The sequence below is a fragment of the Musca autumnalis genome, unplaced genomic scaffold, assembly GCF_047663935.1.
Source record: "Musca autumnalis isolate F117 unplaced genomic scaffold, ASM4766393v1 scaffold_3, whole genome shotgun sequence".
Lineage (NCBI taxonomy): Eukaryota > Metazoa > Arthropoda > Insecta > Diptera > Muscidae > Musca > Musca autumnalis.
This window is the reverse complement of record NW_027411866.1, coordinates 105,861,240-105,884,603: the sequence shown is the minus strand read 5'-3', so window position 1 is coordinate 105,884,603 and position 23,364 is coordinate 105,861,240. Positions and strand designations below refer to the sequence as shown.

Sequence of the window (23,364 nt, the reverse complement as noted above, 5' to 3'; positions counted from 1 at the left end):
TATTCCATTTAAATATTGAAAAAGGTCCCGCACAAAGCGCTTTCAATTTATTTGATACATGGAATAAAGCTATATATGATACTAGCAAAGTGCCCGCTACTTCGTATGCGTTAAATATACAAAACAAATAAACAAATATATAATATAGAATGGTGGAAACATTTTGTGTACTAATACGTACCACTTTAGTTCGATTTTCGTCACGCCTACACATCAAGAGCAATCCACATTTTTTGAGATATTTTAATTGAGGTTTTCAGCGCAAATACGGCCTAACCCAACAACCGCCATCCTGATTTCCAGCTCTATCTCTTCCCCTAAAACCAATTATAGAACTATTAAGTACTTTACATGTAAATACATAAATACGAACCTCCTCCTATTATTTCAAAATTCCCTTTACACAATAACAAATTGTACCAAATCCTGTGCCATTGACAACTTTTCGTATATTTATGGCACATATTTCTTAAATCGGACGTTATAAGCAAATGATAACAGTAATCTTAATTCCAAATCTCACGAATCCAGATCTATCCGTTCATCCAATACAAAATTGTACCATACATGGAACCATTTCGTACCCCTAAGTGTACCTAATTCCACATTTTAGGATTCGAGCGCTATAATTTCACCCAAATCCTAATTGTACAAAATGTAGTACTTTTTGTAAGCATAAGTACGCAATTCCAAAACTAAGTACGCATTTCCAAAACTAACCCCAACAGTAATATTAACTCCAAAATTCAAGATTCCAGCTCTAACCGTTCGCTCAAATCCAAGTTGTGCCAAATATACTACCGTTTAGTACTTTTCGTACATATAAGTACGAATTTCAATAACTTCCTCAATCCTACATCCCAACAGTAATCTTAATTCCAAACTTCAAGCTTCCAGCTCTAGCCGTTCGCTCAAATCCAAATTGAACCAAATTTAGTACTTTTCGTACTCATAAGCAATGAACGGAAAAAAACAAAACGATTCCCGTACCAATCACACAAAGCTACAAACTTTTCAGCTTCTCTGAATCGTTTCATTCTCACAACCAAAACAAAAACACAAACTTTTCAATGTAAAAAGATAGAAACAGTACGATTGCTGATACAAAAAGTATTTTTGGGAAACGTTTGCCGTGTGTATTGTCAATGACACACTCAGACACACACACACACATGTGATTGCTGAACAACCCTATAAGTTAGCATCAGCATACCACAGTGAATTTTATCAACCACCAATCAGCATAACACAGTGAATTTTATCAACCACCAAACGTTTTTGATTTATTCACATGTGTTTAGTACTATTCCGTTTTCTATCTGCTCTTGTGGAGTTGAGTACTTTTCGCTTTTCGTTTTGTTCCCACTCACGAACGTAAACAAAACAAAACTAAACAGCGAGCTCGGCCAACGTGGGTTATGTTTCGTTTTGTATTGTTCTTATGGAAAATACGAAACGAAACGATTGGAAATGTTATTTAAAGTATTTTTACGTACGCTGCTCATAAGTACGAATTTCCAAAACTTCTTTCATATCTCAATCCTACACTCCAACAGTAATATTAATTCCAAATTTCTTGATTCCAGCTCTACCCGTTCGCTCAAATCCAAGTTGTACCAAATTAAGTACCGTTTAGTAGTTTTCGTACATATAAGTACGAATTTCCAAAACTTCCTCAATCCTACACCCCAACAGTAATCTTAATTCCAAACTTCAAGATTCCAGCTCTAGCCGTTCGCTCAAATCCAAATTGTACCAAATTTAGTACTTTTTGTACTCATAAGTACGAATTTCAAAAACTACTTCCATATCTCAATCCTACACACCTACAGTAATCTTAATTCCAAATTTCTTGATTCCAACTCTATCCATTCGCTCAAATCCAAATTGTACCAAATTTAGTACAATTTAGTACTTTTCCTACCCATAACTAAAAATTTTCAAAATTTTATCAATCCTACAATTCAACAGGTATTTTAATTCCAAACTTGAGGATGGCAGCTACATCAGATCACCGAAATCCAAATTGTACCAAATTTAGTACCATTAAGTACTTTTCGTACCCATAAGTACAAATTTTCAAAACTACCACAGTGCTATGTTCAAACAATAAGCTTAATTCCGAATTTCAGGATTCCAGATATATCCGATAACTCAAATCCAAATTTGGTACCATTTAGTACTATTCGTATCCATAGTACGAATTTCTAAACCTACCTCTATCAACACTCCAACATGAACTTTAATTCCGAATTTCACGATTCCAAATGTATCCTATCACTGAAATCCAAATTGTACCAAATTTAGTACTATTTAGTACTTTTCCTACCCATAACTACAAATTTCCAAAACTTTATCAATCCAACACTCCAACAGTACTCCTTATTCCAAATCTCGGGTTTCCAGCTATATCCGTTCACCAAAATGCAAACTGTACCAAATTTGGTACCATTTAGTACTTTCGTACCCATGAGTACGAATTTCTACAACTACCTCAATCCTACACGCCAACAGTAATCTTAATTCCAAATTTCGGGATTACAGCTGCATCCGATCACAGTACCAAATTTGATACCATTTTGTACTTTTCGTATCCAAAGTTCGAATTTGCAAACCTCCCTCTTTCAACACTCCAACAGCAATTTTAATTCCGAATTTCACGATTCCAAATGTATCCCATCATTGAAATCTAAATTGTACCAAATTTAGTACTTTTCCTACCCATAACTAAAAATTTCCAAAACTTTATCAATCCTACACTCCAATAGTACTCCTTATTCCAAATCTCGGAATTTCAGCTATATCCGTTCACCCAAATCCAAATTGTACCAAATTTGGTACTATTTAGTACTATTCGTACCCAAGAGTACGAATAACCACAACTACCTCATTCCTACACGCCAACAGTAATCTTAATTCCAAATTTCAGAATTAGTCCCAAATTACATTAGGCGAGTTTACTTGCGGCAATTGTCAGTTTGACGGAGAGAGAGGTGAGGTATATGGTAACCCTTTGCCTCTCAACACCCTCTCTCACCCACAAACTGACAATTGCCGCAAGTAAACTCGCCTAATGTAAATTGGGACTAACAGCTGCATCAGATTACCGTAATCAAAATTGTACCAAATTTAGTACAATTTAGTACTTTTTGTTCCCATAGGTCCGAATTTCCAAACCTACCTATATCCAGCACTCCAAAAGTAATCTTAATTTCGAATTTCAGGATTCCAAATGTATCTGATCACCCAAATCCAAATTGTACCAAATTTGGTACCATTTAGTACTTTTCGTTGCCATAAGTACGAATTTCCAAAAGTATCCCAATCCCACACTCCAATAGTAATCTTAATTCCAAATTTCACTATTCCAGCTCTATCCGATCACTTAAATTCATATTGTACCAAATTTGGTACCATTTAGTACTTTTCGTACCCAAAAGTACGAATTTCCAAAATGCCTCTATCCTACACCCCGACTGTTATCCTAATTCTAAATTTCAGGATTCCAGCTGCATCCGTTCCCCCAAATCCAAATTGTACCTTATTTGGTACTATTTAGTACCTTTCGTACCCATATGTACGAATTTCGAAAACTACCTCCATATCTCAAACCTATGCTCCAACAGTAATAGTAATTCCAAATTTCAGAATACCAACTTTATCGGATCGCCCAAATTCAAATTGTACAAAATTTAGTACCATTTAGTACTATTCGTACACATGAGTACACGTTTTCAAAACCACCTCCTTAGGCCATGTTTATATTATAGCCTTTTGCAGGGTTAACCTTCCTTATGAGGATTTGTTTGACGTATATGTAATGGAATTGACATTTAAAACCCAGTGGGTTTGTTAAAACGTAGTATTATATCAACTCATCTTCTAAACCTTGATTTTCATTCCAAAGATTTTAGCTCTATCCGTTCACGTAATACCAAATAGTACTAAATTTAGTAACTTTTAGTACTTTTCGTACACTTATAGTTCGAATTTCCAAAAACCATTTGGTACACCTTTCTAACTCTCCATCAGTGAACCTCATTCCAAATTTCAGAATTCTAGCTCTTCTCGTTTGCCTAATACAAAGGGTACCATATTTAGTACCTTTTAGTACTTTTAGTACAGTTCTAGTTCGAATTTCCAAAAATCCAGCCTTATCTGACAGCTTCGGACCAAGAGTGACCCTCACCCAAAATTTCAAGATTCTAGCTTTAGCCGTTTAGTCTGGGCGTTGATTATCAGTCAGTCAGTCAGTGAGTCAGTGAGTCATCATTACTGAACTCTTTTATAAGTATAGATAAAATGATATATGCATATGTAATAATATGACGATAAAATTGGTGAGTCATTTGTCATTCTGGATATGTCGTATGGATTTAACGATTGTTTTGAGTTATTTATGTGATGAAAGTGACTCCAAAATATTTTCCAAAAAGCTCATCTATAAAAATTTAAAAGCTTTTTGTGCGTGAGCTTTTTTTCTATCGAATCACCTTGTAATTAAGATTTTATCTAATCTTATGCGAAAGCTCATCAAAATATGACACAGGGATGTGAGGTTGTAAAAAAGTCATAACCCTATTATGTATTTACATTTTTCAAATAACTGTAAACACAAACACACAAAAACAAACAGAAGCGGAAAAATAGAAAAAATATTAAATAAAAATAAAATGGATGTAGCTTTAATTTAATATAAATTGTAAACAACATATTTAATAGCAATTTGTCAGATTATTTTTTTCAGTATTCCATTTCATTTTTAATTTTCAAGCAATTCTTTTTGCAAATTCGCGTATGTATACGTAAACAAAGATCAGCGGACTGGCATCTTATATCATTTTAGACTAGTCTAAACAACTAGGATTTCAACGATTGATTTAGAAATCGAGTCGATTTAAAATGACTAGTCTAAACGGGCTATTAGGATCTGTAAATGAATTGCATCTTTTGAGGGTCACGCTCTTGTAAAAAGAATGAGTGAAGATGCTGAAAAATTGCATTCCATTTCACTTGCACCCATTTTTGAATAGCATCTTTGGCATCGAACATTTTGCTGGGTTATGCTTGATTTACATTTACGAAATCCACTTGATTTCAACTGTCAAATCCATAGGTTAAACGTCAAATGAAATCCAGATGAGATTTCATTTGACGTTTGAGCTATGGAATTAAGGCCATGTTTATATTATAGCCTTTTGCAGGGTTAACCTTCTTTATGAGGATTTGTTTGACGTATATGTAATGGAATTGACATTTAAAACCCAGTGGGTTTGTTAATATAAACGTACGGTTATATATAAACGTACTATAACAGTTGAAATCGAGTGGATTTAAAATGTCAATTCCATTGGTTAAACGTCAAATGAAATCCAATGGATTTCAGATGAGATTTTATTTGACGTATGAGCAATGGAATTGACAGTTGAAATCGAGTGGATTTCGTAAATGTAAACGTAGCATTAGCATTAGAGTTGTTTGCCGGGTTAACCCACTTCGTGGGGATTTATTTGACGTTTGAGCTATGGAATTGACATTTGAAACCCAAACCCACTTGGTTAATCCGGTTATGTGTAACCGGCGTATAATCCACTTCATGGGAATTTATATTTTGCGCTATAGAATTGACGTCAAATAAATCCGCATAGTCGATGGTCAGACTAGCAAGGTTTCTTGAAACCAATTTCGGTAAAGTTTCTTTTCAAGTTTCATTAGTGTCCACACACGTTAACGTGAAATTTAAAATTTTTGTGTGTCCTCTTTATTTTACCACTCGCGTTTGTTGTGTTTCTCATACCAATAAAAACAAAAAAAGACATAAATAAACCAAAAAAACAACATAAAATAATTGACATTAATAATTAAATTAATATTAATAGTTAAATTTTCACTATTTCATTAATTAAATGTTTTTATTAAATCTTTTTATGTTTGTTTTGTTGTTAACGTTAGCTTGAGAAAATAAAAATGGAAGAAAATGGAAGAAATAATCTTGCAACGAAAAACAAGAAGATGCAACATAACAAACACATGCTCTGTTCCTTTACGTGCCTGAGGTTACCATTTCTTACCATTTTTAACCTGTAAGTGTTCCCTTACTTTTAATAGCATACAATTTATATGATAGCAGTTTACCACTTTTACCATTTTCTGCCACTGAAAACCATGTACATGGGTTTCACTCATGGCACAATAACCCAGGTAGTGGCATCGTAAAATTTTGAATATGTTATGTCAAAACTTTCTTTATGTTGTTGGGGAAATTACAACAAAAATATTTTTTTATAAAGGGATTTGACTTTTCATATTCGATCAGCTGGTGTGATACCACTACCTTGTAGTTCTGCCATGGTTTCACTACTTCATACCCCTCGCCTATAAACTTGACGTCGCCATGTTGAAATCGTGCTAGTCCGACCATCGACATAAAGAAGGTTTACCCGGCAAAAAGCTCTAGTGCAAACGCCATTTTATATTTACGCAAGGCATATGCGGGTACCTGTACAATTGTGCCATGGATTTACGAAATCCAATCGATTTCAAACGTTAATTCCATAATATAATAAGTATAATTGAAATAAAGTCCAGTGGATTTATAACTATGGTTTTGTTTGACGTATATGCTATGAAATTGACATTTACCCTGCGTTTACACATGACAGGACAGTTGAGTTCGTGTATTGATTGTCAAAAACCCAAAACTTGCCTGTGTGACCATGGTAGAACAAGAAAAGGTAGCAGCAATACCCAGCTGACTGAACTGGGTTGTAGTGTTAGTGTCAAATTCCATTCGACATTTTATGTATTTATTTCTATGTTCGATGTATATTAGGGATATATGTATATTTTTGAAGAACAAATTTATTCATCAGAAAAAAAAACTATTCCCCATAAAGACGGCTTCATATCATTGACATGTAACCTCCTCCAGGTCCGAACGACATGCCGCACACTAAAACACCGCTTATAGAGGCGGTACAATATTTGTTAATATGTGTGGTATTTTCTTAAACTTGAAAAGAATGAAGCCCTAATAAACATGTGCTTTTTTGGTTTCAAAAGCAAATGATTGAAACATCTTCTCTTTTTTCAATGAATTACCAGCGACCCGAAACATTTTTGCAAGTATTCTACTTTCTGCGAGAAATTATGCATTTAGTGGAATGATATGGAAACATTCAAATTGAAAATCTAACGAGTTTTCGTTCATGTTTTCCAAAATATTCAATCAAATGTGAAAAATTATTAGTTTTTTAAATTCCAATAATTTATAGACATTTCCTTGTTTTGTTTACATTTACGTTGACACTAAGGTTTACAAACAAAAACAAATTCCTTTGTGGTTGTTGTTCGAGTTGTATTTGTTGTAGTATTAACTTTACCTTGTATTTGTTCTACCATGCCTGTGTGACGTAGGCGTCCCGACAACTGCAAAAAACAGTTGTAAAATTATGAATGAAAATCATCGATTTCTTTTTGTTTTCCATTCACATATTTTGTTTTTGTTCATGTTCTTTTGTTTTCAAAATATTTGTATCTCACTTATTATTACAAAAATGTAAAAAAAATTGTTAACCGTTTTGAGACAGCCGACAAATTTATGTATATGTTATGGCTGTTTTACACGATATGTAATTGTGTTGTCACTTTGCGTATACATTTTAGCTGTGTTCCTTTACTTACCTGAGGTTACCATTTTTACCATTTGTTACCATTTTTAACCTGCAAAGCGTTCCTTAACCCCGAAAAGTGGCAAAACTGGAAGCAATTTTTAAGAGAGTGAGAGTGGAGAGAGAGCGAAAATGGCTTTCTCTTCTACCACAGACTACCAGCAGGGCTGCCAGATTTGACGATTTATAGTCATTTTGACGATTTTTTGGCCAAAAATTGACAAATGACGATTTGACGATTTTTACCCAAAAAATGACGATTTTTGGATATTTTGCTAATGCGTCATAAAAAATTTTGTAAAATATGAATTTGTAAAAATTTAGTTGATTTTAAAAATTAATTATTAAACAATAATCACAATAGTCGTTAATTTTGAACGTAGAAGCTTGAAATTTTGCCAGAACATGTATTTTAGCTTTATGTATCAGATTTCATCAATGGTGACGATATGTTTGGGTGCATATGCAAAGGAATTTTCAACTAGAACCAAACTGAATTCAATGGAAACAAGCAAAATATATAATTGCATTGCTCCAGAACATGCAACAATCTCCTATTTTTTGGTAAATTTTTAAAGGAACAAAAAATCAAAATTTCAACAATAGTAGATTCTGTTCTGGGCAATCAACTGCGTTATATTGAGCTTTGTGCAGAAATTTTAAAAGTTTAATAAATTTGATTTTGAAAATAGTTTTATTGATTTTTCGACGTCCTTAACGAACCTCACATTTTATCAACAAAAAGGAAAAGCAAAATATGGATGAAGAATTTCGTGAACTAAAGCTTTTGGATTTTGAGGAAATGTTTGAAAATAATGAAACGAATTTATTTCGCATTTTAATATATGTTTTGAAACGTGTTGATAGTTCATATGGTTTTTTCTATAATAACAAAATTTTAAAAGAAAATAATGATAGGTATTACCACATTCGCCAGCAAATGTTAAACGTGTTTTCAGCTAAGTAAATCTTCACAAAACGAAATATGTATCGACATACTTTTCATATAGATTCAATGTAGAGTATACTTAACAAAATAAATTGTTTAATACATTGATTAAACACGACTTGTTAAGAATGTTAACTCAAATATTTATTTACAACATCGTTTAATTTAGTACTGATTTGAAGTAAAAATATGTTTTTTAACTCGAATAGCCATTTAATGTTTATTTTAATTAAAAATATATTTAAATATAACTAAATATTACCATTTTAATTTTTGACGATTTTGTAAAATAGATTTGACGATTTTAGTTTTAAAAATCGTCATTTTGACGATTTTCCATAAAAATAATCTGGCAGCCCTGACTACCAGCAAAATTTCTGCAGGTAAAAAATTGCAGAACTGATTTTTCGTCTTTTGTTTGACGATTATTTCACAATGAAAAAGAAAATGGACGCAAAACAGAAGAAAAAGTCGAACGCTGACAAAACTAAATTAAAAACTGTGAAATAAAAGACGAAAAATTTTTTTTTTTTATGTTTCTTTTTGACATTGCTGCCAGATCTACCATTTTTCCGTTCCTTTACTTTTCTGGTAAAAATGTTCATGAGAGAGCAATTTTGACACTTTTCTCTTTTACCACCCTTACCATTAAAAAAGTAAAGGAACAAAGCTTTTGTATATAAAAAGTGACAACTCATATGTTAAAAACATATCGTGTAAAGTACCCATTAGTAAATCAGAGTTGTATTTAAAGACAAATTGTCTGGTCTAAACGCCTAGTAAAAATCGAGTGGATTTATAAATCTAAAACGCATTTTACGTTTAACATGTTTTATAAAACATGCATCATTTAAATTGTCAATTCCATACAATATCAGTCAAATAAATGACGTTTAAACGTAGTAGTAGTGTTATAGTACGTTTACATTTACGAAATACACTCGATTTTAACTGTCAATTCCATTGCTTAAAAGTCAAATGACAACTGCAAAAACAGTTGTAAATTTATGAATGAAAATCTTCGATTTCTTTTTGTTTTCCGTTCACATATTTTGTTCTTATTTTTACAAAAATGTCAAACATTTGTTAACCCGACTGTCTGTGAAAAAGTGGTGGACAGCTGGAAGTTAGTAAGCAATGGAATCGACAGTTGAAGTCGAGTGGATTTCGTAAATGTAAACCTAGCACAAATGTGGCCTAATGCTTGGTTTACATATACGAAATCCACTCGATTTCAACTGTCAAATCCATAGGTTAAACGTCAAATGAAATCCAGATGAGATTTCATTTGACGTTTGAGCTATGGAATTGACAGTTGAAATCGAGTGGATTTCGTAAATTAAAAACTTAGCATAACAATTGGATCTTTCAAATATCTCGCCGTCGAAAAGAAAACAATGCAAATATTTAACCGACGGCGTTAGCGATAACAACATCATGGCTCGGTTCTCTGTTGCCGTAGACATGACGCATTTTGAAGGGGAGATTGTAAAAAATGTTTAATAATTCTATGTAAAATAACTAAAATTAATAACGTTTAACGAAATATTGTCATTTAACAGCAGTATTTTATTTGTCATTGGAAAACGAAACAAAATTTCACGGTAATTCAACAAAGAATAGTGATGCGAATTGTGTGTGAAAGTGAAAAGGAAGCGATTTGCAAAAAATAAAACCGAAAGAAGAGGGAGTAGTAAATTCATACAAAAAAAGCAACAACAAAACAGCAGAACATCATAACCAGCAGCAAACACGAACAGCAGCAGCCAGTCAAGTCGAAAAGTCTAGTATCTGTGTGTGTACGTCGCATTGGACAAAGGTTTTGTGGGAAAAGGCAAGGAGTTGGAGGAATTAAAAGTCTCAGGCTGGAACTACAGATAAAATAAAATAAATCGATAAAATCTGTTGACTTCTTGGAACATGGAACAAAGCAAAGAGCTTGTGGATTAAGATCATCATCCACAAGTTTGTTTAAGCACAATAATTTTACATCATCAAAAACCTTGTCTTCCCCCGCGCTCGTCTCATTTCATTGATGTTATCTAAAGTATTTGGCATATCACAAGTACGACCAAAAGATAAAAAAATATATATTTCCTCCACGCAACATATTGCCGGCTATCTAACGCCCTAAAGAAGCCCTGGCCACTGTGAGAATTACTTCGAATAAAATCAAGTGAAAGAGAACGAGAGTATGAAAGTGCCACAATAAGATATGAACAAGTGATTTTCTTATCAATTCACAAAGTCACAAATAAAAGGCCCCAAATCAAATCCCCCAAATAACAAATAATATCAAAGAACGAAACGGAAGCATTTGTACGTACATATAACACGTCCAACCCACCCGCCCTCTAATTTATTACAAATCCACATCTACTGGTTGCACATGCGGGAAAGGAATATTGTTGTTGTTGATAAACAAAAATAAATGCAGCATTTGTATGTTAATACACTTATTAACATTAACTAAAGGCATTTAACGAATACGGCTACAACGTTGACAAAGATACCGCATACCCATCATTCTTCTTTAGTCTTCCCGCTCCTCATTGGATAATAATAAGCAAAATATAATAACGTACAATTTGATTACAGCTTCCCTGACAGTCAGTTTTAATTCCAGGCCACGGTATAAACAAGCCTGAAGCTTAGTGTATATCCACCCACCACCAGCAGCCCAGAGCAGTAGCAGTGGCAATCTTACCCGCCTAATAATACACACACTCAACATCATTATAATCGTAATTTTTGTTGCTTGTTATAAACATGTCTCGTGGTTTTGATCATTTATTCAAACTTTTAATTATCGGCGATAGTGGTAAGTTGCCTTTCCGAATTCATTGTTTATTTCTGTAAATAATTCTTTATATTTGTATGTGTATTGGTGATGAGATTGATGCTGTCTTTACCCAGTTGTCCTAATTTTGGCAAACGTGTAATTTTATAAATCTTTTTTAATATCACCTACTATAACAAGAGAGGTATACTACGGCTGTTAGTTCGTTTGCAAGTTTCAGCATAAAATAGACAACCAGAAAGGAGACCAGTTTAAGATCTGATCTTGCATTGTGTTTAATCGGACATTTTCTTTATTCGGTTCGGGATTTAAGACTTTCTACTGAACTTTGACGGGTCTATGGCTAATTTTATTAAGAATGTGGACTCATCGCTAAAGGAAAAATAAGCCGATATTTTCATAAACATGACAAATCCGTAGATTGCACAGACTTCGAAATAACCCTAAACAAAAAATACATATGCGGCTATTGGTTGGCTTTGAAACCCTTGCTACATGTGGTTTTCTCAAAATCACATCGTTCAAAAATATCTGTTATATTATATATGGATTGTTAGAAAATTAGTTCAAAGTCTAGTTGGAGGCAGACTACTAGATGGGTTGGTATTCGATGTGCTAACATTAATGTAAGGAAATACCTACTACAACACCAAGGATTGCGCAGATAAGGGCTGACTTCCGTATCGTCAGTTACTTTGTGTTATTTAAACTTCGTCAAAATATTTCAGTTGCATACTTGTTCCTCGAAAATGCAACTAAATGTATCAGAAATAAAAATGATACAGGTTTGATTTTTACCTGCGTTAAAAATGCGTATTTTTGACGTTTAGAAACACATAGCTTCGCAGTTGTTAAGTACAACGACGTTAACAAACATAATACTTCGCAGATTTGCAGTCATTTGTAAAGCAAATGACTTGACGGAAGTTAGCCAAGTTGTTACATTGCAACAATGCTGGGTTCAATCATAGTGGAAGCAATGCAGATCGATTGTTTTTGGTCAATTGTGGTTACAGGGATTAGGATCCGCAATTAATTTAAAATAAATTACGGTGGATAAGTCAATGCCTCATTGACACGTATGTTGACTAAATACCCCGTGAAAGCATCAAAATCCTATATCTCACTAGCTCCAAACGACATTTACATTCCAATGCAATCAATAATGGTTATTTAAAGTGACTAAACTTTTGCCAGTTTTATACTCAGTCCTCATACCTTCCATAAATAATACGTTAATTAAATTAATTTTGTAAATGCATTAATTACTCTGTTCCAGAACTGCAAGAGTCCACTATTTTTGAAATTTTGAAATTTTTTTTGTTCTGTACAGAGCATATATATACCTTTAATATAGGGTATATTCGATTCCGATTGACCAACCATTAAGTCATGTTTACATCATTTGATTTTCCCTTTTTTTTGTATGTTTAACGGAATATGTCTACCTCCTTGTTTATGTTTACTTTTCCCATTATGACACTATTTTTTTTTGTAACATCTTAATGCCTCCTCATATGTGTGTAAACGTTCCTGTAGCTGTTTCATTGTTTTGTCCCTCTATACGTCTGTCCACAGATATTTGACACACAAACACACAATATCAATAAACGATGTGACAAATCAGCAACTATGCTACACATTCCTCTACACATTTTCGTCATAGTGTTTTTGAACAACATGGCATAATCTTTATCTTCTTTATTTATTTTTTCTTGTTGATTGGCCTTAATAGTTTAGATTCCCCACTTCTTAAGTGAATTTGAGAATCATGGGCATTTTATGTAAAAAATTGTTGAAATATTCTGATTTAAGCGAAGCTACAAAGCATAATGCGTTGTCTTGGCTTCCCCACTATTAGATGGGAGTCTTTTATTGGAAGTGTCATTATGGGGAAAGAGAAGAAGTTTAAACTGTAATCAATATCAATGATGGTCAGAAGATATTTTTGCCAAAACTGTCTGATTTGGTCAAAAAGAAAATTAAATGAAAATCTTACGTAGTGGTCAAGGTTTGGAATTCGGACGTTTACAGCACTTCGTTCATAGAGCTATAGACAAGGGCTTAACGTGTTCGTGATCTCTGCTATACCGAAAGTCTAGTTTATTTAACTTTAAACCACACCCGTCTGCTATAATGCCGCATCAGTGATTCAGAATCGTTTTCAACTGCCCTGCCAAGCCTACTCATGTAACTACAGTAGATCTGTGGTTACATCCCTTCGAAGCAGCCACATTCCTAGAACTGGAGATAGACCAAGAGCCAGATAAAGCGGAAAAATGAACTTACAAACATCCCAGCAAACCATACAACTTTCGTTAAGATATCGTTACGATTTCGGATCAGATATCGGACGTATCGTCCGAATTTTGTTCCGATTTCGTTACGATGTCGGTACGATTGGTTTGCTGGGATATAATAAAACACTGCTACAACAACAGAATAGTTTTTCACCGGCGAAAGGTCTCTACATTTTAAACGTAGAGATATATTTTAATAATTAGTTGTTGTTTTACTGTTGCTAAGGAATTTATACCCTCCATTTGTCATTCCGCTTGTAACTCCTGAAAATAATTATTTTAGACCCGCCCGATTTCAAGAATTTTGGCGTTTAGCTACATTTTCTGACCGAATTCGTTATAATTTGACATGGTTCCCAACGATCTAGAAATACGTTACGTTAAAACGTGATACGTTCACGTTTTGTTATAGTCCCCACATAACGGTACCACATAGGTCCATGGTTTGGTATAGCGGAACAAATTTCCTTTACCGACCCTTCGCAGAAAAAAATACAAAAATTTCCTTTAAATCGTAAGTTTTCTTAAGTAGCCGGCCTTCGGCCGGGGATTTAAGACTTTCTCCTATGGACAGGAGCGAATTTCGGCTACGCGAACAAACTTTTTTGGAAATCATAAAATTTTCCCCAAGTAAACAAGGGAACTTTCGGAACTTCGGAGGCCTATATCTCGGTAAGTATACATTTCCCCAACAAACGAAATACATCGTTGGAATTGGCATGAAAAGCACTATCTGTGATAATTTTTTCATAATTTTCTGCGGTGGGTCGGTAAAGGAAAGATATGCCGGTATAGCCCCCATATAACGGTTTCGCCCGGTTCCCATTGGTATAGAAACTTCTCCAACAATAATTGTGGACATATGTCCATGGTTTTGGTATATAACGGTACCGCCCGATTTCAGGTATTTTCAAGTGGTTTGTCATCCGTATTAGCTATAATTTGATATTCGCGATTCCCACTGGTCAAGTAACTTATGCACCTAAAATTGTGGACATAGGTGCTTTCGTAACAGAAACAAATCTAATTATTCCATATTCAGCTGATATTTAGTATTCAGTATAAAAAGTTCGGCCTGGCCGAACTTAATGCTTTTTACACCCTCAGCCTTTAGGCTAAAGAGGGTATGTTCAGTGTTGCGCATATCAAAAGCAACAAATCCAAGTTTTTGCATGAATTCAATTTTTGAATCCGTTACAATTTTTTAAAATGTAATATTTTGTGCCCAGTTGTTCTTTCTTATGTACAGAGAGCTTTCAACAAATTGTTTCTGTACTTTGTAGTTGGATGGGATAACAACAACAACAATATTGACCGATCCTCGAGAATGGGGAGTGCAAAACAAAAGCAACAATAAACTATTATTAAACAATGTAGTGTCATCGGTGTTAAATAACTGTAATTTTTATATGAGAGAAACAAATTTTGATTTGAGGGTATTATGATATTTTCCCCAGACCATGGGAAAAGTGGTAGAAAGTGACAACCCTGTTAGGATAACAAATGCAATTTTTTCTAAAATTACACCACCAAGTCCCAAAATTCAAATTTAAGTCAAAAGTACAGTTATTTAACACGATGACACTGGAAACTTTTTTCACCGAATCGAACTAAAACACGAGTTTTCGCTATCAGGACAATATCCGCACATGGTACTGGCGTGGAATTTTTTTGGTTATAGCTAGCCCTAAGGTATATACACTTTGATACGACCGAAAATGTGGCTCAACGAAATAATTGGTTTAGACCTCAATTTTGTTTGATTGGACAAAATCCGTTTTAGACAATTTGCAGTTGATTTAGCCGGATATGGATGTCTTGTTCACACGATAACTCTCGATTTGAACAACCGATTCATTCCAAAATTTGGCATTCGTAATATTTTGTCGGGTACCTCCCACACAAAAGATCAAAATGTTTCTGTAAAATTGAGTGAACGATAATGCTCAAAGACAGCAATCGATTTGGTATATAGATATATAGATCGGGTTCGAATATGAACTATTTCGGTGAACTTCTTCAGGTACCTCCCACACAAATTTCGTGCAAGTTTTTTTTTCCGGGACAAGTCTATTCTTCCTAACACCAACTAAAATGGCAAATCCGCAAGATAACTGGGTATTTCTGATTGGTCCAAACTTTGCACATCGTATTATTTCATCCAGTCATAAATCAGGTTGGAATATTGGCTATATCGGTCCCGTCCTTCGGGTACTCCCACACAAAATTTGGGAAAAGTGCTATTTGTGGACTCGACTCCGATCTATTTGAAGTTTTCCTAAGGTTATTTTTACGGTCCCTATTACAACTGTACAATCTTTTCCAGAGTAAGTCTATATTTTCTGAGATGGCCCAAAAGCTCTAAAAAAGCCTGCCGTCGCCAACTATACAGAGTACTACGTAAGATAACACTCGACGGGAGAAATCGATTTGGTCCAAACGTTCAAAAAATTTCAGATCATCGAAAAATTGTCATTGGCTTATTTTAAAGTAGAAGTAGCATTGTCCATATTTCTATTAGGCATTTTCCTTGCGGAATATGGCAACCCTTTGCCTCTCAACACCCTCTCTCACCCAGAAACTGACAATTGCCGCAAGGTAAATTGCCTAATGTAAATATGGACATAGAATATGTGGTAAATTTTCAGATGAAAAAAAAAAACTACCAAAAAAAAGTTTGGCAGTTTTCTTTGAAAAAATCATGAAAATTGCCTTTTTCTGCTTTACAAGTGGGGGTAGCTCCTTAAGTCCCAATATTGACTACATCGGACCACTCTTTCGGGTACCTCACCCACAAAGTTTGGAAAGAGTGCAGTTTAAGGACTCGTCTGGGATTTTTTATATTTTTGGCAATATGATGTGTATGCGGCCCTAGTTAAGACGGTATAATTTTTTTCGTGAGCAAATCCATACTTCCTGAGGAATTGGCCTAAAAACTCAAAATATCCCTATAGACGACAACACTATTGTTAGCTATTTTTTAGATCCGAGGCTGAGGGAGTATCTCTGTCGGCAATGCTGACTGATACTTTCTTACTTATTTTTAATTGTTTATCTTTTCAACCTTTATTAAAAGATGGTCATTTGGTGATAATTAAATTATTTTTATATTCCAACGACTCAAACACCGGTGACTGTTTTGATGTTTTTTCAACGTATAGCACTCGATGAGTTCTTCGTTGAAAGGTGCTGGCAGCATGCAAATATTTTATTCTGATGTTTTTTGGAAAATGCGAGAAGTATAATTAACGAGAATATCTGATATTTAAAACAGGAATTTCACCAAAAATTTTCATATCAAAAACTCAGAAAAAGACAATATGAAGATAAGCCAATAGAGACTTATAGTACGTTTAGACTATGGTGGATTTAGCAAATCCTGTCGATTTAAGTTGTCAGTTTGATACGATATTTGTCAAATAAATCGAGGTAATGCTCCTTTACATGTTCTAAGTGTATAGTCTAGTCTAACAGGCGTTTTAAAAAGTTGAAAACAAATTTAATTTATTTAACAAACGTTTCCTACCTTACAAAATATCTTCACAGCTCTCATCTAATGTTAATATAAACATATGGGAATCCATAGAAGTTAGTTTCAATTTAGAATTATTTTTATTTTAAATTGCCATTAAAATATTAAACGCTTATTATTTCCCTTATCATTCACAGGAGTTGGGAAATCCTCACTATTGATTCGTTTCTCAGATGACACATTTTCGGGAAGCTATATAACAACAATTGGCGTGGACTTTAAAATACGCACAGTGGTTATCGATGGTAAACGTGTTAAATTGCAAATTTGGGACACAGCTGGCCAAGAAAGATTTCGAACAATTACCAGCACCTATTATCGTGGAACGCATGGCGTTATTGTTGTATACGATGTAACAAACGGTGAATCATTTGCGAATGTACGCCGATGGTTGGATGAAATTCAAAATAATTGTGATGTTGTAAACAAAGTATTAGGTATGTGTCGGAATCAGTTCCATGTGAGAGGCATGAAAATAACTTTATTTTTTTTTTTCTTCATTTAGTTGGCAATAAGAACGATGATCCCGAACGAAAGGTTGTCATAACCGAGGATGCCCAGCGATTTGCACAACAAATGGATATTGAATTATTCGAAACATCCGCCAAAGAAAATATCAAAGTTGAGGAAATGTTCCTTTCGATAACGAGACAAGTCCTTCAGCACAAGTTGCGTACCGCACAAAATGAACAACAAAAGGATACCATCAATTTAAAGAAATCAAATAAACCAAAAAAGACTAGATGTTGCAGTTGAAAACGGAAGACAATTGTATATCCACTAAGAAGACCACCACCACTACCGCCGCCGCCACCACCACCGTCGTTGCCGTCGCTTTCATTCTATTATCAAACACCAACATCATCATCATCTTTCCGAGAGATGCAGCAGCAAAAACAATGCGGAAAAATATAATTGAAAAAATAAAGAAAAAAATAAATCTTAAGAAGAATGTATAAAGGATTATTTTGTATAAAAAATATGATAATTTTTATAAGGCAGAAAAACAAAACAAACCATACAAATACACACACAAAGAAGCGGAAACGTAATAATAACGTAACGAAAGAGAAGAACACCTCAAAACTTCCCCAACTGGTGCATGTAATAATCGAATATACATAATTTAGAGTTAAACCAACAAACCCTACTCTTTTCTTGTTTACATTGATATTATTTTTCTTGCATACAGTGTCTGTAGTAGTGTTGGAAGAATAAAATGGGTTTTTTGCAGAGCCATAGCTGGAACTGGATTGAATTTTTCTTTTGTATTTGGCATACGTTAGATGTGTTTCTTTAAGTTATTATACTGTGTCTATATCCTTGCTTTTAAAATGAACCCATTTCCACCTCCATGGCATTTTTTCCTCTGTTGCTGCAATTTGTAATTGTAATGTGAAGTTTCCCTGAAGCTTTTTGCTACATTTTTAAAACCCGTTGCACTTTTAGTCGATATATTACCTTGTTTTCTTCTTTCTGTTTGTTAGTTTTCCTTTTTGCCCCTTATTTTTGTTTCATTTAACCAAATGTTATAATGTAAGTGAAATATATTGTCTTACCAACAACAACAGCAATGTCTCGTCTCTGTCATTATAAAACAGAACAAAATAAACAACAGAAACACTCCCACTATTATTTTTAAAATATATTATTATTTAGATTGAATCGTAAATTAGCAATTATATTAAATGGCTAAACTACATAACTTTTATTTCAAACTCTATTCAACTTTATATACATACATATATAAATACAAGAACAAAACATATTTATATGATGATCTGATCGATTTATAAAACGATGAAGAGTCCCTTATAAAATTAAAACAATAAATTAAAGTATAAAATATTTTAAATTACATATACATAGTTTGTTATTTGTATTAATTTTCTCTTGTCCTTGCCATGGTAAGGATGTTATGATGCGGTCGACCTCAGTATTTAAAAAGAAGTCATTCCATAAAAATGAGCATAAATGGTGGGGTGAACAAAATTCTTCAGGCGTGAAGTGAGAGGTGAAGTGTGTCTCAGAACATACCCGAATACCTCAGGGATAAATACAACCTGATCATGAATGTCAACTCCCCGTGAGTTTTGTTTCTCTGCCAATGCAAACTAAAGGAGGTAGTGACAAAACTCAAGGGGAGTTGATATTCATGATCGGGCTAATAGTAATTTTTACTTAAAAACCCACAAAGAACCTGAAAATAAATCTTCGACTCATGTAGGGGTGGTTGTATTGGCACCCGCCATCCACTAGACCAACACTGCGTGCGGACAAAAACTTTAAAATTGATAGGCTCGATTTTTACCGTAGACATATGGTCTAGTGGACTTTTTTAATCAGTACAATCTCTAGAGTTGGGTCATCTACTTCCTAGTTCTAGTTCCAAAGCGTATGAGTAACATCATTAAATATAACGTGTGATAGTAAGTATACGCAATTGTTCAAAGAAAAAAGGTGGGCCATTGGAACTGCGAAGTGAACGAGATAGTTCCATATAGTTCCTTTGGCACAACTCTAACAATCTCAGGAATCAGATACGCGAAGGGCCCAATAAGGTGTTCAAATCGCCCCACCCTATTATAAATTTCACCAAAATTCGAAATATACGATAACGAAAAAGGGTCGAATCGTGTTCCATCACATACCTGAGTGCCTTTGCACTTTTGAATTTTTCTGCAAAAAAATCAAGTCCAGCGGAATTACCGAGGGAGTGAGTAGTAAAAGAACGCATAAATGGTATACCCTTAGATCCCCCTTCATAACCTTCTCAAGAGATGGCTAACAACTACAAGGCTGGCAGACAATCCTATGTAGTGTTCAGAAAAAAGGACGTAATAAACTAAAGGCATAAGAAAAGGGAACTTGTAATAAATTGGACGTAATTGTTTAAATATTAGAATCCTCATTATTTGAAATATCATCATTACAATTTACTGCAGAATCGTCAGTAAATATATCATCTTCAATTATTGCCTTATTCAAAAAATCTGGATTCAGCTTTGCCAATAAAATGTTCTCCAGGGTATTATCTTCCTTGAGCCGACTTCTGCTGTTTTCTGCGAGAATAATTTTCAAGGATGGAAACTCAAGTTCAACTGAAACCTGTAGATTAAACAAACAATTATATTTCATACAATGCCAGTTAACTATTGAATAGTTCGGTCCTACACACACATACCTGTGTTGCCGGAACACCGAAACAAACATTGCTAAGGCCATATAATTCTGGGTCACTGCATTTTCTTTCCTTCCAGAAGAGCAAAACATTCGAAGTCCGAACATAGGGAAGCTCCAATTTTTCAATTCTTGCATTTACATCAACGTTTGTAGTGTGATTTGTGTAAAATTCCTGGTCTAAGAAAGCAATTAAAAGACTATCCTCATCATTGTCAACAAGTTCTTCGTCTTGTTCTGATTTGATGGTTGATGAGTTCGCAGTTGTAGCTACGGTTACATGACATATTGTTACCATTTTTTCCCAGATCATTTTAAGGTATGCAATTGCCTTGGATTTATACGCATCCCTAAGCATATGGTGGAATCGTGGATCCAGATAGAGACACGATACAAATGTGGGATTATCAAAGAGCATTTTTATTCTCATTGCTATGCTCTGTGATAATATGGAACATATTTTGTATAAAATGGTACTATTGTCGTGCGAATTATCGCTAAGAGTTTTCTTTATTTGTAGCTGGCACTGTAACAACTTCGCATAAAAGTCTCCAAAATGCAAATGATCTTCTTGAAATTTTAAAATAACTTTATGTAAAGGAAGCAGTGCCGTGCAATACGATTCTATAAAATGCCACAATTCTTCATTGATTGTAAAATATTCTTCTTCTGTTTTATGGTGGACAGTTGTCATAGAATCAACAAGCTCCTTAGAGTTCTTAATATCGATCAACATTTCGTAAGTTGACCCCCATCGATAGGGACAATCAAGTTGTGGAATTTTAATGTCTCTGGATTTATACAGGTCTTTGTATCCATTTATGTTTTTTCTGATAAACATAACTATGTTTCGACATTGACGAATATATTCCCTTATCTCATTATTTTTGGTTGGTTCCAGAGCTACAAGTTGTACTGTGTGGGCAGCACATTTCCAAACGACAATGTCGCCTACAATCAGCGGTTTAGCATTTTCTTCCATTGTGTCAATGTGTCGAAAATATGCATCATTTTCATAGAACGACTCCACATATTCCTCGCCATCATTATCTTCTTCCAAATTGAAACTAGGCGTTAGCTTTGAAAAATTTCGTCTCCCATAGTCGGATGTGATTGACAGTACCTGTGCTAAATTTATGTCATACTTGCTCAAAACGGACAAAATTTCTTTAGCTACGTTTTCCGAATTGTATTGGCTTTCTTTCAACTCAATTATTCCAAGTATTCTGTATTGGATATGATCCTTATGAATAAATTGAGCAGACAATACATAGATATTCCTCATAGGACTACTGTTCAATTGCAATGAAATCAAATTATTGGAACATTCTGTGGATATTGCTGTGACCACATTCTCAGCCACCGCCGACAAGGCTTTCTTGCAATTATCGGCATTTAGGCAAAACGTTTTACCACTTTGCATCTCAATGCCATGACAGATGGGTTCTATTATAGTTCTCATGTGTTGGGAATTAAGGACATTAAATGACACACCTTCATCTGTCACTAAACCAATGTAAGCTCTTATCAGCTGTTTCTTGCTAATGTCGAATTTAATTTTTTCCGTTTTGTAGAATTTTTCTTTCGGCGGTATCTGTACCCCGTCATGATGCCTTTTTTCACCAAATTGTATATGGTGTTTTCTTTCCAAATGTGTTTTCAAATTGAACTTTTTTGAACTTTTGAAAAATTTTTTGCATAGCTTGCAGATGCTTCTAAATTCATCTTTCTTTTTATAATAGGCATCAACATCAAAAGTTGTGGGTTTCGGCATTTTTGATATTTGGTATGTTCCCGTACTTTGTTAAATGACAAAAGTTGTGTAGTTTTTCAATGTTCGGTAGTTTGGCGATAAATTAAACATTAAATTATGTTTCGCTTTCTTCAATTTCTTTCCATATGTACCTCTTTTTGCGCTTCAAAATATTTTCTTTTTGTTTGGGGCTGAGAAACGTTTGCTGCAGCGATGCGCGATGCAGCTATAATTAACTGCTGAAAGCTTTGCAGCTTCACACACAGGCACACAGGCAGATGTTTGGCTATTGTTTTCAACGACGAATAGAAAGCCAACACAACACACCCCAACAGACCCCGTTTCTGCTATACCAACACAGCCAGCCAAAATAAGTGCGAGACAAATTAAATCTTAACGCAATTTATTAAAATAATTTAATAATAAAACAAATGCATCCATACTAGGTACATACCACCTACCTTAATTGTTAATTTTTAACGTATTTGCAAAATTTGATGATGCTTTTATTTCTTTTATTCTAAATGCTTTCCTTTTTGTTAGCTACAGTCAGTCACAAAAATAGCAGCAAATCGAATGTAGCAGAGCTGCAGCCAAAGTTAATTATGAATGTCATGGGGCAGGGTTGCCATTATTTCAAAAATAAGATCTGTCAAATTCATTGTTAATAGGTTTGTTCGATAACTTCGCAAATAAAAAGTATTTGCAAGTGCTTGCAACAACTTCTCATTTCTATTTAATTTAACAAGTTTGTTATCGAACAGCATTTTGTAAAAGTTTGTACAAATTTGTACAAACTTTTGTGTTATCGAACAGACCTATTGTGAATTAATCGTATGAAAAAGTAAACAAAAATTATGACAGCTTGAAGAACTTTCAATCAAAATAGTCATGTTGTTGTAGTTTCTGGTTCACCTTATTAATTATATAATAATAATATAAGATGTAACGCCAAAAACAGCTGATCTTCATACCAGTTGTCAAAATGCGTTATTGTGAATAAAATCACATACAAAATGTAAACAAGCTAAACTTTTGTGTTATCGAACAGACCTATTGTGAATTAATCGTATGAAAAAGTAAACAAAAATTATGACAGCTTGAAGAACTTTCAATCAAAATAGTCATGTTGTTGTAGTTTCTGGTTCACCTTATTAATTATATAATAATAATAGCTTTG

At 34.1% G+C, this 23,364-nt stretch overlaps 2 protein-coding genes across 5 annotated transcripts; one reads left to right on the top strand and one right to left on the bottom strand.

Annotated features, from left to right (window-relative positions):
* Positions 1 to 9,970: 9,970 nt before the first annotated feature.
* On the top strand, positions 9,971 to 19,111 carry Rab35 (RAS oncogene family member Rab35). 2 transcript variants are annotated; one of them, XM_073973457.1, is made up of 4 exons: positions 10,029 to 10,223; positions 11,246 to 11,440; positions 17,389 to 17,688; positions 17,757 to 19,111. In XM_073973457.1, the coding sequence occupies exons 2-4, from the start codon at positions 11,389 to 11,391 to the stop codon at positions 18,005 to 18,007; spliced, it is 603 nt and encodes a 200-aa protein (XP_073829558.1). In that variant the 5' UTR covers positions 10,029 to 10,223; positions 11,246 to 11,388; the 3' UTR covers positions 18,008 to 19,111. The 2 variants fall into 2 exon arrangements, with proteins under 2 accessions (XP_073829556.1, XP_073829558.1); XM_073973455.1 differs by having other exon boundaries at positions 9,971 to 11,440.
* On the bottom strand, positions 18,887 to 22,791 carry LOC141397311 (uncharacterized). 3 transcript variants are annotated; one of them, XM_073973452.1, is made up of 3 exons: positions 22,646 to 22,791; positions 20,436 to 22,576; positions 18,887 to 20,359 (listed from the first exon to the last, which is right to left on the bottom strand). In XM_073973452.1, exons 2-3 carry the CDS (start codon positions 22,203 to 22,205, stop codon positions 20,144 to 20,146), a joined length of 1,986 nt encoding a protein of 661 aa, XP_073829553.1. In that variant the 5' UTR covers positions 22,206 to 22,576; positions 22,646 to 22,791; the 3' UTR covers positions 18,887 to 20,143. The 3 variants fall into 3 exon arrangements, with proteins under 3 accessions (XP_073829553.1, XP_073829554.1, XP_073829555.1); XM_073973453.1 differs by having other exon boundaries at positions 20,436 to 22,531; positions 22,646 to 22,779; XM_073973454.1 differs by having other exon boundaries at positions 20,436 to 22,528; positions 22,646 to 22,769.
* Between the last annotated feature and the right edge of the window lie 573 nt (positions 22,792 to 23,364).

Bases quoted from the DNA above. Each gene is read 5' to 3' on its own strand.
- Rab35 (XM_073973455.1), top strand. From the start codon at position 11,389: ATGTCTCGTGGTTTTGATCATTTATTCAAACTTTTAATTATCGGCGAT. The intron at 11,441-17,388 runs GTAAGTTGCCTT...TATCATTCACAG, and splicing joins TTTAATTATCGGCGATAGTG to GAGTTGGGAAATCCTCACTA. The intron at 17,689-17,756 runs GTATGTGTCGGA...TTCTTCATTTAG, and splicing joins TGTTGTAAACAAAGTATTAG to TTGGCAATAAGAACGATGAT.
- LOC141397311 (XM_073973452.1), bottom strand. From the start codon at position 22,205: ATGCCGAAACCCACAACTTTTGATGTTGATGCCTATTATAAAAAGAAA. The intron at 20,360-20,435 runs GTATGTGTGTGT...TTTAATCTACAG, and splicing joins TCGGTGTTCCGGCAACACAG to GTTTCAGTTGAACTTGAGTT.